The sequence below is a fragment of the Enoplosus armatus genome, chromosome 19, assembly GCF_043641665.1.
Source record: "Enoplosus armatus isolate fEnoArm2 chromosome 19, fEnoArm2.hap1, whole genome shotgun sequence".
Lineage (NCBI taxonomy): Eukaryota > Metazoa > Chordata > Actinopteri > Centrarchiformes > Enoplosidae > Enoplosus > Enoplosus armatus.
In genome coordinates, this window is record NC_092198.1 from 4,717,217 (window position 1) to 4,733,334 (window position 16,118).

Below are 16,118 nucleotides of genomic sequence, written 5' to 3' on the forward strand. Positions count from 1 at the left end.
TCATCCTATCAAACCTTCCCCATATTAAATAAATAGTTGTGATTGGCTCGACTTGGGCCAGGTCGCTGGAAGTCTGAAGGGGAGGGGGGCCAGACGCATCTGCCAGAGCAAATAAAACATGAGCTTGCAGATTTGTCTGGTTTCCTGGCTATGTAACAGTACAGCTGTAGTTGTTACGTCCCACCCTTTGGTGGCCCTATGGGACTAACAAAAACTCGACTACCGACCCAGTCAACCACAGTGAGTCACCTTTAAAACAACCAAAGCCATGGGATTTGTTAAAACACAAAAATCCCAGGCTGAGAGGCAGCAAGCCTAGCAGTCCCATTCTGATGCTGGTTAGGATCTTTTAAGTAGTTCCAGGTCCAGGCCAGGTGCCCCTCATTGGGCCAGGGCCAGCCCGACACTTGGAAGATGACATATTAGGTTTGGAATTTTGGATGTCAGCTCGCCTCTACCCAGGTTCAGCATCACCTGTTGAATAAAGTCTATATGTTTTGATGCACTTTGGGTACCGCAGTACATAAATTGGGCCAGGCAGGAGGTACATTGCCTGAGGTGGGTTCTTCTCTTCATCCATGACAACACTGCCCCTCAAGATGTTCCCTGCTTTTGATGGGTTTAGGTGAGGAGAAGCCAGGTTCTGGGGCACATCTTCCTGAAGGCAGAACAGGAGCGTCTTTGAAGCCGATCTCATCATCAATATCCTAACAGAGTGTGAGAGAAAGAAAGACATAATATTGCCAGTTGACGTTTGGAAGTTGTACTCTCATTTTACTGGTGAACCATGATTTGTTTGCACGATCTGACTGGAATCACTGAGCGTTAATAGCTTAAAATGTAAAATAAAATAAAGTTGCTCACAGAGGTTAGCAGCACCTTCCCCAAAATGACCACAGACAGGGCAGCTGATTTCTGGTGGCGCAGTAATCTGCAGCTGTCTTGCGCCTGGATGTCTTGTGGAGGGCCTTTTACATGTCTCTGCCCAGGGGCCCATTTTCTCATAATTCATCCATGCTTTCATCTTCATCACGGCCTCCATTATAGTTGTAACCATCATCCTCATCACCCTCCTTTTTGGATCCATTTCCCAGCATTTCCCTTCTGCATCCTGGAGACTCCTCAAAGCCTCTTCTATCTTTCTGGGCCCACGGCTTTGTTTCTTGTGTCCGTCTTTCTTATCATTCCTTCTCTAACTAACCTCCACAGGTGAGTCCACCCAGTACATTAATATATATAAGTGCTGACCAGATGATGAGGCACAGATGCCATGAGGTCAAGTGACCACACAGTAGGTCTTATGAAGTTAAGATTTCTTTAAACAGACCTGGAACACCCATGCTACATGAACTGAACGAGACCTAAACATCCTCAAACCTGAGGGGGAAAAAAGTCCCTTTGAAGACGTCATGAAAGCTTCTTTCTTGTGACATCAAAGTGAACATTTTCCTTCATATTCCTTCATTTTTTCAGATGGTCACTTTCACTCTGGAAATATAAATCTTAATTACAATCTCTTCACTTCAAACAGAGGATCCTGGGCCTGTTCAGTAATCAATCCATGAGTCCTGTAACTGAGCGCAGCCGCAGGTCCTCTGAACATTTGCAGAACAAACAAAAAGAACAGTGAGAGTGTTATAAGTACACCACGTGTGAGTGGAGTCAGTGAAGAGGGCAGTGCAGATGTGAAAATTGGAGGGAAATTGACAGGGAGGGTTGTAATATGGCAATTATAATTGTACAATGATCAGTGCTCAATAAATATCCATCTCCGCTACTAGCCACAGTCTTCTTGAACTTTAATCTCTGGCTCTTTTTATTCATTTTTATATTATTTAAATAATATTTACGTCTCTAGGATTGCATGTCATTTGCACATGCAATAAATAGTTCAGTTCACCTGCAACTCTGGTTGATGAGAAATGAACTGACAATTGACCAATAAAGGCAGCATGTTGCATTCTCAGAAAAGTCAATAACCAACACCAAACTCCCTGCCTTATAAATGCATCAAAGTGTAATAACTACTGAAAGATGGACATCAGAAAAACTGTAGTCAGCCTGCTGAGTTTCTGGAAATGTCAGTGGGGCTGAAAAGGCTGATAATTCAATCCTGAGATGAGCAGTGGTCAGTGGGAATCTGATGATTGGTTGCCACTGATATGCTGCAGCCTGAAACACTGCTGAGGTTGTGTCAGGGTCGGTGCTTTGATTCTAATCAGTGAGGGCCTGCTCTTTGTGGACACCTGAGCTTCATCATCTAAGGTACAGCAGTGTTCGGCCCATGTGACGTGAACATGTGAAAACAGGACGCACGTGCAGTGGCAGGCATAGCAAATTGCAGCTTACTTTTTCTTTCCTCAAGAAATCTGAAAAATTATTTTCTGATTCACCATTGATTGGTGCTGTGGAAGCAGTGGGAGGCTCTTAAAAAGGTGATAATTTAACTTAAACACCTAAAAATACACACGACTTGACTCCATCTGTCTCCTCAGATGGTCTGATTTCTGTGAATCATAACACCAGCTGCAGCAAATCTGGGCAGGAGCAGAGAATGAGATGCTATTCCCTCCTTGATTATTGCTGCCTTCAACAGTGTGAGCTTTCATTTGAAGAAATAAACTCATCTTGCATACTTCATTTGTGTTGTTTCTTGAGGTGACTGAATGGACTGGGACCCCCAAACAGCGATTCTCCAATCACAGCTTAGCAACCAGAACTAGACACACCAGGTATGTCAAACTTTGGATTTCTCCACATGTTGAAGTGGTGTGCAGTGGTGTGCAAGGCTTCTAGTAACAATAATTGGTAAAAAAAAGAGTTGAGACTGTGGTGTCCATTTTGTTGCCTTTCCAGAACCAAAAACATGGCAAACATGGGCAAAAGTGTAAGGAATGGATTAAACAATGTGTTGGTCAAGTAAGCTGCAAATGTTATAGCATATATTATTAGCTAACTTACATTAGTAACTAGCATTACTTTTAAGGCCATGGAGCACATCATGAACTACATTTTGTGGGGTTACAGATCACATTAGAAAAAATATACAGCTTTAGCCACTTTTAGCATGTATGTAGCCATGAAGCACTTATTTGAGACACTTTCACGGGGTTGTAGTTGTAAGAGAAGTCAGTCAGATTTCAGACACTTTAACTTACAGAGTTAATGTTAATTAGCTAGCTAGCTACAGCCCATAAAATCTGCTTGTCATTTCAGCTGGCAAAGTCAACCGTCACTGGCTGGGAATAAAAGCTTGATTTTGTCTACTTCTATCTGAAATCAAGGACATATTGGTTCAAAAGAGACTGTGAGGTGTTTGAAAGAAGTTGGACTAACACGTAATTTGTTCAAATTAAATTTGAGGCTGCGGTAACTTCTAGGTTTTGCACCTAATACATTTAAATGAGGAAACGGGCCATTTTCAACTTGTGGGATGATGCTGTTAGCCTGCTAGCCACACTAGCTCTCGCATGGAGCGCTAACAACTCTGCCCATGCTCTTTTTCTTAATGTGACTAATGTACAAGACTAAAGCTTATGTATGGTGGTTTGGAAACAGTACCTTTGCTTCTCAGTTTTTTGTAATTAACAATATCTTTAGGGCTAAATTTAATTCCGTTAATGTTATAATCTCAGAATCAGAAATACTTTATTGATCCCTGGGGGGAAATTAGACAAGTTACAGGAGGATGATAATAACCACACAAAAAAATAATGCCAGTGCTGTATCATATTGGTGCTGTGTTTCAGTTGGTAGCAGCATGCAACAACACAGCAGAGGAACATTAACAAGCTTGGTTGACGCATACTGCTTGAAGCATTGTAAATTAAAATAAATTGAATTGGATGTTAACGTGACATAAATTTCAACTGTTATTAACTGTGGAGAGAAAAATTGAGCCCTATTAGCCCTATTACATCTGCGCCAAGAGCAACACACAAACAAATATGTATTTCAAGAGAGTGAGTCAGAGAAATCTGTTCATGGCTGAAGGGGGTTGACAGTTCTGCACACACACAACCCCCACAACCATAATCTAACATGTCCATACAGTTTGATCTCACAAATGGCCTTTGGGTGAAGAACGGCACTGTACTGTATGAAAGAGAAAGGCCCGTTATTATTATTATTATTGTGTAAATGTGTGACTCATGAGATAATACACTACATATTTAGACATGTATCTAAAAGACACAGACAGCACAGGTTTCGGCATCAACAAGTTTCTGTGCTTTTAGAAGGCAGCAATATCAAAGGCATACAGTATATGGATAAAAAATTCATTTGGTGACCTCTAACCTTCCATCCATGACCACCATGAGGACAAAATGTCCCTGTGAACAACTCTGTGGTCCGTGACAAGCTGTCTCAAAACCTTTTGTCCCGATTTGCTGTATATTCACGGCCCCCAGGGGATGACGTCTAATGACTCTTGATATCAGACAAACTCAAATTGGCCTTCTAGGACTTGGTTTGGATTAGTCCTAGATTTAGCCCAGACTTGAAATAGCTGAACTGATTTCATGAGGACAGACTGGAGTTAGTCTAGGACTGAATGAAGGTTTAAAGTAAACATCAAAGGTGGCTGGTCTAATGTAAGATGAATGCAGTCTGTCATTGGGGGAATCATTTGGTTTATTTCGGTGAAGACCAATAAGCTTGATAACGGACCGTTCACACATACAGACTCAAAAGCTGGGACAGCGATTGGCTGCTATTCATTATAAATGACACTGTAGCCCATCCGCTGAGCTACAGAGATTTAAAAGGCGTCCAGCGGCACTACTGGGGACAGTTAAGAAAGACTCAACTGTATGCAAATGTTTTTAATCATTTCCACAAATGTTCCACTATTGTTTTGAATAGGACAATATTCTGAATTTGATACTGGTCATGTAAACCGCATATTCCATTTGGATATTCCAAATTTCCATTTTCCGATTTAGAAATGTGGGATATGCCGATATTATTCAGGTTTATTCAGAGTATGTAAATTATGTGCTCAAAGCAACACACACACACACACACACAGCTTATTGACAATCATTTTGTTCTCAATAATTTGAAAAAATTAAAATAAAATCAGTTTCCAAGACCATTTTAGTATGCACAAAGAAAATGCAGTCATTTTGTCTCATTTTCCTTGACACTAAGTTTATATTCTTTTCCTGTGCAAAACATGTGTGCAGCATGTGAGGTAGTCCTGCATACTACACACATATTTACATAATCATCCTCAAGACAAACTAAAGTGGTCAACCTTTTACATTCATTATCATAATAGACTGTCTCCATGAGGCTCGAGCCTCAGCACTCCATTATTGAATCTCATTGACAAGGCTGATTGAGCCTGCTGCCCTTGCTGTGAGAGTGGAATTATGTCATGTGCAATGTGTTATTACTATACTATTACTATTCTAACAGAGGATGGGGGGGGGGGCAAAGATTAGCACAAGCAGTGCTACAACGTGTTGGGGTTTTCCTGTCTCCACACTCTGGAGAAAGGTCTGGCTCAACCCATCATCATTCTGGGATAAGGAAACAAACACTCTGGCTTGTTTGTTTTTCTTTAAACCAATCACAATCATCTTGGGCGGTGCTAAACCCAGGGTGCAGCAACGGTGCCCTTGCAAAATAGTGCCTGGGGGGAACTTCTTTTGGTGGAACTTCTGCATGTGGACGTGCACGTAATCCCTGCTAAAGAAAACGTCACATAAAATAGTAAACGACGTATGTAGACTATGTGATACAACTTTTACTGTTGAACAAGACAAACATAACTTGATCATCGGTGTCCTAGAGGTGAAGCCTACCTATACTTTAGCTCTGGAGGAGCTCACTGGACCCGTTAAAACCACAGACGATTCAAAACTTTGCCAAAACTTGCCATTTTCAGCATGTAGGCTGCTAGCTCTGAGGTTGTTGATGTTGTTTCACGTAGCGATGGTTTTTGAAAACAGAAACGTGCAGATAGCAGAAGGGGAGGAGAATGGCCCAGACTTATCCCAGCAGCCCAGGATGAGTCGGACTAGGGTTCTTCTTGACCTTGGCGCAAAGGTGAAGGAGAGGTGCAGTGATAATGGGTGACAATGAGTCCATGTAGTTGAAAATGAAGTTATTTGACATTGCCCTGAGGACAGTTTGTGGGTTTTCTCACAACACCATTCAGCTGATGATTTGGTGATTCCACTAACTGGCAAAGAGCGACAGATAAAAAAATGCCCCCCCAAAAAAATATCAAGACACAACCTTTCATTTGGAGTCGTGTTTGGAGCGACCCCTTTCACATTGTCTTTGTTCCCATTGTCATTTCATACATCATTACTATGAAAACATAGATTCTAACCGCTTTAAGTCCAACAAACAAAAGCTACTGTTTTTTTCCGTTTCTCTTTTTTATTGTCTGCAACATACCGTCCTGTATCAGCACATAACGGTTACGGTGTGGATCATTGTGCAGCCAAATAAAAATGTGTGGTATTATGCACAGGAAACGTGACTTGACTGTATTTTCAACTGGTTGCGCCCTTGAAGAAATAAGAGCCGAAAAGGCTGCTTAAGATAGAGTGCAGATTTATGAAAAGCTTACATTATCCTGCAGCAGATGAAACAGTCATGTATGGACCGATATTCCTTTATCCCCCCCATGTGTCTGTGTGCACATACTGTCTGATAAACCTCCTAAGTGAATGTCCTACAGAGATGTAACGTGTGAGACTCCGACACAGACAGGATCCACTGTGTAGTTTGATCTAGATTTACATGTGCAGGCTGCTGCTGCTGTATGTTATCAAGCCATCATTGAAAAAAGGTCATTCAGACATTAATCCCTACCCTAATGTCCCAGACAGACCGCCTGACAAAGCCATCCGAAATAAGAGGTTGCCGCCTTTTGCTGCCACAAAATGCCCCGGCCTTTTACGTAACAACACGACTCATCCGCATGGAAAATATCCACGTGATGACCTTATGTGTCGGAATCCTATTTTCGCGGCACTAATGTGGATGAGACACGGTTGAATTTAATTGTTAAAGTTACAAGAACAAAATGCAAAAACCAAAACACCAGCGTGGAAAAACAGTTTTGAAGCTGAACTGAGATGAGTTCAGTAGCCCCCGTGGCACAAAATGTGGACAAATGACGAAACCAAAAAGAGGCTGAGGAACATGTAACGCAACGAGCAAAAATCACATGATACTGATAAGAGGGTCAACGCAAACAAAACGAACTGAGGCTGAATGGAAGGAAAGAAAGTGGAAGAGAGGGGATTCAGATTTGACGTCAGTTTGTGGTTTCATTTACTGCGCAGCCTTTGATCTCTGCTAAAAGGAGCCTTACTATCTGAACAAACCTTCATCGATGTGTTCATACACACATGCATGGTTGACTTTACCTCATCAAAATCCTTTGTGAGCTTTTTACTGTATTATTTTAAACCTTTTAACAAGCAGCACAATGGATCAACTGATCAACTGTGCAATGTGAGAGGGGTTGTTTGCAGTGACATAACAACAGAGAATTAGAGGAAGAGAAGATCATTGTTTTGGTTTTTGCAGGCCGCAACTTCAACTCCAGTCTTTGCTCAGCTTCACATCTCTCATCAACCACGTTTCGAGCAGCAGTTTTTTTACAGAAAAGGCTCTGTTAAACCCACTGTACCCACCTGCACCACCACACAACAGAGAGACGAAGTTATATATGTATATAATGGAGTGTTTGACTTCTAACCAAGAGCCAGATATTTTTGTCAGGAGACTAACGGCCCTTTCACACCTACTTCGTTTGGTCCGGATTTACAAAACCAAAATTACAGGTGTGAAATCTCCCCTTTCGGCGAGAAGCAGCAGCGGCTCCTTATCCTATCTCTAATGGTGAGCCCAGACGTCCTACCTAGGAAACTCATTTCAGCCACTTGTATCTGTGATCTCATTCTTTCGGTCACTACCCAAAGCTCGTGACCACAGGTGAGGGTTGGCGCGTAGATGGACTGCGGACTGATACATGCCCAACTGAGTCAGATAGATTCAACACCTCACCCAGGGATAATTTCCCAGTCAACCGCTCCTCCGAGCAGTCGAACTTTTCCACTCAATATTTCCAAGAATGCTTCCAAGAAAGTTTTTAAGAATTCAAGCATGAAAAAAAGCCTTGAGGTCGTTGTGCAGCTGTGAAACCTGTGATGCAACAAAGACAAAGAAAGAAGGGAGTTTGTGACAGTAAATAAAGATGATATTTATTCATTTTTGAGAAGAATCTCAGCTCATGCAAGGATACAGCTCTTGTAAACAAAATCACTTGAAAATATGATATAAATGTGCCTTCTTTCCTTGGTGTCAAACTCTGGAATGTACAATTTGTGGAAGTTAAGTCTTATTACAGATATTACATGAAGAGCGGTCACCTGAAACCCCCAGCCCCTCTTTCCCACATAGTGATTATTTCATTGCCCAGCCACATTGTTAAAGAGCTGCGTGCTAAAAAGGAAATTTGTTTTATGTCAGGCATCAACGTATTGCGATGACTGCCATGCTCATTTCGGTCAGATATACAGTATCAACGTGGTCAAAGCACTCTGGAGTCCAGAATTCAACTTCATGGACATTTGAATGTTTGCGAGCAGACACCAGCAAAAGCATGCACAAACACATCTAACACATGCAACGAAGCCTGAGGATGATTTAAAAGCCAAGTAACACTTCTTTAAGACATTTGTGAGATATGTATAAAGATACTTGAAATAAAATTTAAAAAAAAACAAGGAATGAAAGTAACCAGTACTTATTTTATGGTACACAGTTGTAGATGTGAAACAGTTACAGAACATTTGACTTGGAAATGAAACCTGCTGTAAATATCGTGACCAATACTAAGGGCTGAAATGTTCCTCTAACCCGTATGGAGGCCAGAGGAGGTTACACTGGGCACTGTACTGGTCTCACTTTCTCAGAAGTATCTCAGCACCGAGATACGCTGTTCATCAGCACAGAACCACACACCGTACATTCGGAGCTCACAGCTGCAGGTTAGAGCCGACGGAGGATAACTCGTATCCTTCTATGCATTAGTTTGACCTGCACTGCGCTCTGAACCTTGCTAGTGGTGATAAAAATCCAGTTTGCCAAATATTAAAAAAAAGATTAGCATTCAGACGGGCAGCAGTAGTTCTGTGCTGCTGTAAATGCTCTTGAGAAATAAAAAAATAAACAGCAGTGTACTGTAAGCACCCCATTTCCTTTTCGGTTTGTAAGCTTCATCTTAAAGCCCCTTTGTGTAGGATTAGAACATTTTAATCCTTTGGCGACTCTCAGTGGTAGTGTCAGCCATGCTAGTAACTCTGTGAGGCTGTACTTTCACCTATACGCTAACATGCTCCAAAGATATGTTGTGAAACAGCACAACAGTTTGTTTTTCAACTGTAAAATGTCAGCCTCAAAGTACATCTTGTATATGTGTTTAGCAGGTATAATGTTTACAATTTTCACCAGCTTTGTTTTGCATGTACACCGTGACATCACTGTTGGGTGAGGTTACTCACCTGAGTGATGTCAGATCCCCAAAGTTATAAGGATACACCATGTGGTAACGCTAAATGTTTGGTCAATGCAGCTGTCAGATACTGATCACTTCATCCTGTGGGACCAGAATTTCATGGCAATCCATTTATTGCCATATTTCAGTCTGGTGGACCGACCAATCAACTGACAGACTGACGATCTCTTTGAAAGAATAATTTGAAAGATTATATAATCCCAAAAACATTAATTCTACACATAGGGGCTTTAACTCTTTGCTCCACCATTTCATTATTATTGCTTAGTTAGCTTAATTTGTGTACTTGGAATGTGGGAAGATATGTAGACTAGAAGATGGACCACATACAAGGAGTGCTGTGCATGCTCATGCATAACACATTAAAGAGCAGAAACACAAGGCTCCTCTCAGATCACATGATTCACTTTGAATCAAAGAGGGATGGGAGATAGGAGAGGGAGAGGTAGAATGGGCCAGGGCAGGGATTAGAGGGATGATGGCCTGATTGAAAACAAGTAAGGAAAAGCAGGTTGTAGAGATGATCATAATGTGATTTTGATGAACATGCCAATGTGTTGGTCAGCAACCGTTAATGGAAGAACTCCGTCCCTCCTTCTTCTCTCTTCTCTTTACATTTTTTTTTGCATGTGGACTGTCTGCATTCCCTGCAGACTATAACTCTGGCTAAACCTCTGAGAACATTCCCAGCAGGAGAAACAGCTTGACAAAAATAGAAGAGACCAGCATAGAAGAGGCCCTCTATATAGTATTTGACTAGGCATGTCAGTAGACTTAAAAAATATAGATATACAATATCATGCTGCAAAATTTCCAGACACCGTCACGGTATATGTAAGCTCCCATTACAAACACTTAATATAATTTTGTTTTTAACAGGCACAGTAGTGTTACCCTGGATAGGAATGCTAGAAACCATATAAAAAGACAAAGGAAAATGAAAGCAGAGCTCTCTGAAGCGCTGCAGCCATGGAGTGAAGCACTGCTGAGGAAAGGAAAAAATAATTTGCTGTGAGGATCAAAAGTTATTGAACTGAAATCGAACATTCTCTTACTTTTAAAATTAACGATTTGTGCATCATAAAAAATATGAGAAAGAAGATTAGGAGAGGAAAACAAGCGCCCCCTGCTTTATACAAAGTCAGTAGTACTGAGAGCGAACCTCCTCCCTGAGGGGTTCAAGGAACGCCGGAGTGAAGGGGAGAGAGCTTGAGTGGCAGAGTTGGAAGTCCAGCGCAGTAGCTTGAAGTAAGGCCTCATTTTTTTGTGTGTGTTGGCAAAATTAAAAAAAAAAAGAAAACAGAGAAACATATACATCTGTAACTTAATTACATCTAGCTCAAAAAAAAATTCTATGTGCAAAATGTAAATCTTACAAATATGGGGAGAGTTTATTTTATCACTGAAAAAGGATTGTGCTCGAGGTGGTTCATCTGATTCCCCACCCTCTCTCCGTCCATTCAACTATCCGTCCGTCACCGCCCTCCTGCTCTGGTTGGTCGACAGGCCAGCAGCTGACCTTGAGGCTTGCTGTTGATTGGAGCGCGGGCTTCACGTCGAATGGGTGATCCGCTTTAGTTTTTCTATCTCCATCTGCGAGGACACAATTGCACGACACACACTTAGCATGGAGATTATAACACTGAAAAAGACTAATACCAAGTGCTGTATCTGCCAGAGTAGGTTGAGCCCAAGATTCAACCAACATTACCCCCTCTGTGAAGCCCGGCAGTGGAGGGGTCCCGCTGTGGAGGGTTTTTTTAGTGGCAGGGATTAGGTGAATGACAATGAAGCCACCTGCTGTAGGAGAACCTAAGCTGAGCAGCAAATGTCTTTGAAAAAGGATGTTCAAACAGCACAATAACCCTTTGTACTCCCCAGCAATGTGGCTATGTCTTTGGTCCCATGTTTGTTGGGTCACAGGACATCTCAGATTTCAATAAAAGTTCAAGGACAAGTTGGTGGAAATTTCCAAGAATGTTGTGAACAAATTTTTAAAAAGAAACATGGGATCACTTTTAGATAGAAACTAGACCAGAACAGATTAGCCAATTTAGTTCAAGGATGTTATTCTTTTCTTCCATGAAAAACACAACATTAACTCGACAGATCTGCAGATCTACCATCAGACAAACAGGGCCCTATTTAAACCATCTATAGCGCATGACGCATCATTAGTCATAGGTGTGTTTTGGGTACAACATGAATTAAACCAATCAGTGTGTCATCTCCCATTCCCTTTAAAGCCAGGTGCGCCTGTTAGATATTTAACTGAGGAGGAGGAGGAGAGCTGCTGCGCATCCTGGTGAGTGTAACAAGTGTTGGTTAAATTGCACCGGGGCTGCATCAGGTCTCAGGTTTTCTCGGTCTTAATACAGTTACAGTGCGTATCGTCTCTTCTTTCTCACAGCAGTGGGCTTTATTTTGTGAGGGTCTATATAGACTATATCCTGCTTCGCCCTTCAACCCATCATTGTACGTTCCTGTAACTCTAATTACTTTTACAACTGCTACTACTATGGAAATATCTGAATGAAAACCAAAAGGAGAGCGCTTAAGTCCTGACAGACAATAAGTTTGATGGAAATCTCTTTTTTTTTCTCCATCAACTTTTATTTCTACTTATCTGTGAAAGTAGACGTTAACTGTAGGGGGTTTAAACTAATCTGAAGTTATATTTCTCTGAGTGTGTGTGTGTGGACTGTGTATGCCTGGGGCTCTGTGCAGGGGTTCTTTTCTCCTGTGATGTGATTTATATTGGTGCCGTGCTGGGAAGCACCGGACCGCCTCTGCCGCTGTTTCACCAGAAAAATCGAAGGGTGAGACTCCTGATGCCGGGTCACGACAGAGCACAGGGAGGCTGAATGTGTTCACCGCAGCAAGGGAGACGCTTGAGGGACCTCAAAAAATAAAACACTTCTAAAGAGTTTTATGTGATAGAACAATATAAAATGGTTAATTTATGAGTAAAATGATTACTGACAATGACATTGTTTTACTACAATAAAACTGCATTTAGTAGCTTTCAAAGATGCCACATGATCTTCATCAGCAGATAGCGTCGGCCCAGTTGTTATGTTTTAACTTGACCCTGAATTTAATGAAGATCACATGGCACACGGGCTACAGTTTCTGTATTTTTCTATTACCAGGGATGCAAATTGTTTAGGGACACAGACCTGCTAGGGGGGGTCCGGGGGTATGCTCCCCCAGAGTAGCTAATTAACAAAACAAAAAAAATGTAAGTGCTCATTTCTGGTGACTTTCAGGAGAAAGCAGGACAAAATGAGTTTTAAGGACGATTGCAAACGATACACCAGATAAATTAACACTTAATTATTAGATTATTAGTGTTCACCTTACTATTAATAAGAATGCAGTGGAATAAACTTGCTTGCTAACATAATTGCTAATCTATGATCAATGTCATTACCCCAAATGTAATATTGACCAACATAAGTGAACACTTAATAATTATTAAAAACAAACCTTAAAGTTACTATATACGATATTCAGAACCACTAGATGTAGCATTCGAGCATCAGCATCTCACACTAAAACAAATGGGCACGTCGGCCACACACACCCCCAACCAGAAACAGCCGTATCGCTCTCCTCAAAGCCACCAGACTCCATTGACAAAAACACCAATTTTCTCTTGCAGATCATCGTAAAACGCACTTCAGTCAAACTTGACAGAAACAAAATAAAACTCACCAAAACTGTCTATAAACAGTCTATGAATAAATATCAATAGTAAAGCTGTGGAGGTACCGACCTCCACTGCCGCGTGTTATAATGTAATTAGTCTGTCTTTGTCCATGTTGACTGCTGACTAGAGGAGAAATATGCTTTACTTCATGAACGTACAAAGAGGAGAGGGGAAAAAGAACAAAGACTGGAGGGAAATAACACAAAGAACTGGAGTCTCTGGTGAGTGAGTTCAGAGGCTGAACATAAACACATCCTCAAACACAGTCGGTACCTGACGTTGCTTGCTAGGTAGCTATTTCTTCGATCTGCCGAGTGAACTACATCCACGTAACACAATTATTCGCTTGCTAGCTATCCTGTTAATGCTAGCTATCTAAAACATCAAGTAAAATATGCATTAGGTAGGTAGGTTTTTATGCATTGCATTAATTGTGGGCATGCCAGTCGGTGTGCTTGTTCTGGAATTCATGTGTGGACAAATAGCATCAATATATGGCTAAACTAATGAGAGTAATGAACATAGACAGCCTAGCATGTGTTGCTCTGGAGATCAATATTACCTGGAGGGCCAAGCGCTTTAACTTTTCTTCATCCAGCTCTCCTCGTAGTTCCGCCATCTCTTTCCTGGAGATAAACACACACACTCATTAGCACATGTGTATCCCTGCAGCATACACAAAAAGTTCAAACTCATGTTCTACTACTGTGTGTTCTTTGAAGATAAAAAAAAATTAAATTAAAGCTTAACTGCTAACACACTGTGAGCTTAAGTTACACAAACAAAACCAAATGTCAGTGCAATTCAGTATCAGCATGAAGCACTGCATTTAAATCATTTAACTGAATTCACAGTTCATGCTTCGTGACCCACATTACATACGTTTCTACCGAGCCAAATAGCTGACTTTCATTCTTTAAAAAACAACGGTCTGACCAATGTACAGTATAATATTGTGATATATAATAATACAGAAGAGTATTAGGTAACTAACTTCACTATGATGTCAGATATGGGGAGATGTTAATTGGAAAATTGCTGTGGGCAATGTAAATGCTTGACTTAAAAGTATTACTAATTCAGAGTGACTGAAAATCTTGAGCTCAAAACCAGCTTGTAACTTCTGTCAGGTCTCATTCTGTCACTGTTTGTCTTGTCACCATCCAAATGTACAGAATGTATTCTTAGAAAGGCGCATGATAGGTGCAAGAGCGACAGCGTGACGCATTCGGTTTTCCATTTCTGCTTTTCAAGCTGGCATATTCAAGCCCTGCTCTCGTCCACAGTGGGTTTCATTACATTTGCTGGGCCTTGAGCAGCTCCACAGACAGCAGCAGCTCCTTCATCTGGCTCCTCAGCTCTTCCAGCTGGGAGTTCGGCTCTTCGGGCTCCAGCCGGGCCCTGCTGCCCTGCAACGCGCCGTCGGAGCTCGGGGCTCCTGCGGGGCTCGGCTTGGTCTCGGCGGGCTTCTGGAGTGACGGTGACTGGGATAAGGTGTTTGTGGAAGGCTGGGAAGATAAAATGAGGGAGAAAAACAGAAGACAGAGTTAGCAGACTTCGAAGTGTGTGGAACTCTGCTGGAGGGATGAACAGCATGTTGAAATGATTCCTTTGTGCAGGGCACTGTCGTCCTGCTTTCATGATATAAACCTCATCACAGGATAACTGATTTGCAGTGACATTTTCTTCTAAGGGGACAAATGTCAAGAGTATATGTTGGTGAATGGTGACTCATTGATCATTTCACTTTTTCCCACATCTCTGTACACCTTAATTTTCTGCATCACTGAACTGTCAAATGAGCATTGAGTTATTTGTTTAATGCACTGCAACCGTAGTACAATATCCCTTTCTTCATTGTTTTCTTTCAAACATCTGTCTGAGTTTTTTTTTTTTTTTTTTTTAAAGCTTATATGACATCCATCACGTGTCTGTCTCACGGAACAGAAATGCTTCTATCACTGCGCAACCCCAACGTTTTTTTAAGTGTCCATTTCTTTACTCTGGAGCTAAGCTTAGTGAGGCGTAATCTCTATAGGCAGCAGTTCTAATCTCCTGCTGTCCATACAGCATGGTGTGAACTCTGTGGTACTCTGTGGAGTTTCTGACTACCAGTAGTGCTGTGAAGAAAGAAAGTGTTTTACGTCCCCGTTTTGTTAATATCTTGGGCACGTGCACAAGGACGCACATGGACATAAATGCGGTTGACGTGATACCAGTCCTGCTGATGTTACATCAGTCACTGTTCCTATTAAAACACTTGACAGTTAAGCGGTTTGCCATCAGGCAGCCTCAATAATGAATCCCCTTTTAAACCCTTTTATAGGTTCAGATTTTTTCCAAGTCTTTTAATGCAATACTCACACGCCATACATCATGCGTATTGTACATTGAAAGTTATGGCTTACTGTAATAAACCCTCCTGTGCATACTGGCCATGAAGCAATCCCTTCCTGGCAAAACTGCACCATAAGACGAACGTTCAGCCAAAGCTTTTATGAGCAGGCAGCAGTCTGAGTTAGCCAAACTGAGTGGGTATCTTCCACTCTTCACTCCAAGTTACTGTCTCATACTACAAACTCTTTGGACAGTGTGTCCCTGCTGAGCCAATGCAAAGTGGATACATTTTGACAGTCGCATGTAGATTTGTTGCTGGGGCAAAACACAGGCAATGCAACTACACAAGAACACGAGGACATTGTATTTGACTAACTTTGGGTGTTGGCGCTTCATATTAGCTTCAGCTTAACTTAACTTGACAGAGGATTGTGGATTTTGTCCCCCATCTGTTAATGATGGAGTTTGAATGATGAATGAATGATTATAATGCCCAGTGACTCTCTCAACATTCATGTC

The 16,118-nt window shown here is 41.5% G+C and overlaps 1 protein-coding gene across 1 annotated transcript in view; it reads right to left on the reverse strand.

Moving 5' to 3' along the window:
* Positions 1–8,208: 8,208 nt before the first annotated feature.
* cd2ap (CD2-associated protein) overlaps positions 8,209–16,118 on the reverse strand; it is a 47,408-nt gene continuing 39,498 nt past the window's right edge. Inside the window, exons 17-19 of the mRNA XM_070925741.1 lie at positions 14,562–14,770; positions 13,825–13,888; positions 8,209–11,143 (exon numbers count right to left, since the gene is read on the reverse strand). Of these exons, the coding sequence (XP_070781842.1) occupies positions 11,102–11,143; positions 13,825–13,888; positions 14,562–14,770 (315 nt within the window). The 3' untranslated portion in view covers positions 8,209–11,101. The remainder of the gene's footprint in view (positions 11,144–13,824; positions 13,889–14,561; positions 14,771–16,118) is intronic.